The sequence below is a fragment of the Notothenia coriiceps genome, unplaced genomic scaffold (genome assembly GCF_000735185.1).
Source record: "Notothenia coriiceps isolate Sejong01 unplaced genomic scaffold, NC01 NC01_scaffold00017563, whole genome shotgun sequence".
Taxonomy (NCBI): Eukaryota; Metazoa; Chordata; class Actinopteri; order Perciformes; family Nototheniidae; genus Notothenia; species Notothenia coriiceps.
In genome coordinates, this window is record NW_011350264.1 from 1 (window position 1) to 1,952 (window position 1,952).

A 1,952-nucleotide genomic window follows, 5' to 3' on the forward strand; every position below is an offset into this window, starting at 1 on the left:
GCACTTCAGTGATCAGGCTAACGGGATTACGTAATCAGGACACAGAAAAAGTAGTCCCTTACAGTAACGTTAAAAATAAGACGTAATCAGACTGCTTAACACAGGGGTCTCAAACTCAATTTGTGGTGTGTGTGTGTTTGTGTGTGTGTGTGTGTGTGTGTGTGTGTGTGTGTGTGTGTGTGTGTGTGTGTGTGTGTGTGTGTGTGTGAGAAAGCGTTTCCTCACACGGTGGTCATGACTTTGAGCGACCCCGAGCGGAACCTGAGGATCTTTTTCTTGAGGGCGTGCGAGGCTTTGATCTTGACGAAGGCTTTTGGTTGGACGTTGACGTTGGCTGTGGTCTTGGGTGAAGGGGATGAAGAGGAAGATGAAGAGGCCAGACGAGGCGGCAGCTGTTGGGGCCAAACGAGACCCCCGAAATCATCTGAGTCACTGGACAGGGAGCTGGAAGCCGGGGAGTAAACTTCGCTCATGCTGGACTCGGATTCTGCGGGGCCGTTGTAGCCCTCCTCGCCCCGGCAGAGCGGCGCCCTCTGCTGGAAGTCCTGCTGCTGGGAATGGGAACAATGGCGAGCTTTTCGAAGTGCCCGTCTTATTCCCGCTGCCGCTTCCTCCCCTTCATCCTGGCTGAGCTCCAGGTTGGAGCACCAGCGCCGGCTCTCGTTGCCGACGCCCCCCTGAGGTCCAGGAACTCGGGTATTCTGGTCCGTTTTTCCTTGGTGCCTCTCGGTGGTGCTGTACCGGCGCTCGGGCAGAACCCTCTGACCCAGCAGGCTGTTCTCAGACTGGGATCTGCTGGTTTTACTGCTGGATTTCTTGGGTTTCGGCCGCTCGTTGTGGCTCTTCTTGGAAGTTCTTTCCTTGGAGTGCTGCTCCGAGTTGAAGTGTCTCGGGGACGCTTGGCCCGCCTGTCCGGGGATGAACTGAGCACCAACTGAACTGTGTTTGTGAGGATGTGAGTAATGATGCTGGGGGGATGGGGGCTCACAATAAGGGTCACGAGGCCCAACACCACAGTTGGGGTCCAAAGAGGGCAGAGGTGATGGTAGTCTCTCGGCCAGGGAGAGTGGTCTGGACTGGGGGTAGGGCAGAGCCAGATAGCAGTCCTCCTCGAGAGATGGAGCCTCTTCCCCCTGCAGCAGGTCGCAACCCCAGCCCTGGCTCTGAGAAAGGTCAATATTTGGCAGCGGATGCGGGTCAGGAAAGCGCTGCTTCGAGGAAAAGGAAGGATTTCTCTTGCGTAGGGATGTGTAGTACTGGGGGTCGGGGGTCAGGGTGGTGCGAGGCCAACAGTGCCGTGATTTGAGGGTGTAGCGGTGAACGAGACTCAAGATGTAACCCTCCACCCTCACGGCCCGCTGGTATTCCTCCTCTGAGACCTGGTACTCCTGCCAGGCGTCCCACTGCCAGGCCTCCTCAGCGATGCCCTCCAGAGGCGGGTACGGGGCGGAGAAAGATCGGGTTAACGAGGTGCGAAGGACGGGCACCTCCACGTCTCCGTTCAGCATCAGGGGGTCGTCTGATGACAGAAACAATGCTGTTTATGGTAACATGATGGGGAAGGATTATAACACATAAACACAGCGGTGCTGGGATGATGTATTTCTGTGTTGGACCCTGAAGGCAGCATCTCCCTGGTCCAATGGGATTTCTCCATGTGATTTGGGATTATTGCATTAAATAAATCAGCAGGATAATCTCCACATATTAACACTACTTTATGATTTTTTAAGTAAAAAGCTAACATTAGGCAATAAAGGAACTACAGCACGGTCACATGACTTCACATATATCCACCAGGTATGACCAGACAGGTATTCAGGCTTACAGACTTCATTAAGCCCTCCAATCCAACAGAACACACACACACAAATACATAACAACACCATCAACTGGATGCACACCAACATGACCATTCTCCAGCAACACTACAACACTACAATTACATCACT

General features: G+C 53.6%; 1 protein-coding gene across 1 annotated transcript; it reads right to left on the reverse strand.

Annotated features, from left to right (window-relative positions):
* Positions 1–221: 221 nt before the first annotated feature.
* Positions 222–1,524, reverse strand: LOC104950451 (dapper homolog 3-like). Its single transcript, XM_010776983.1, has one exon. The coding sequence runs from the start codon at positions 1,506–1,508 to the stop codon at positions 222–224; it is 1,287 nt and encodes a 428-aa protein (XP_010775285.1). The 5' UTR covers positions 1,509–1,524.
* Between the last annotated feature and the right edge of the window lie 428 nt (positions 1,525–1,952).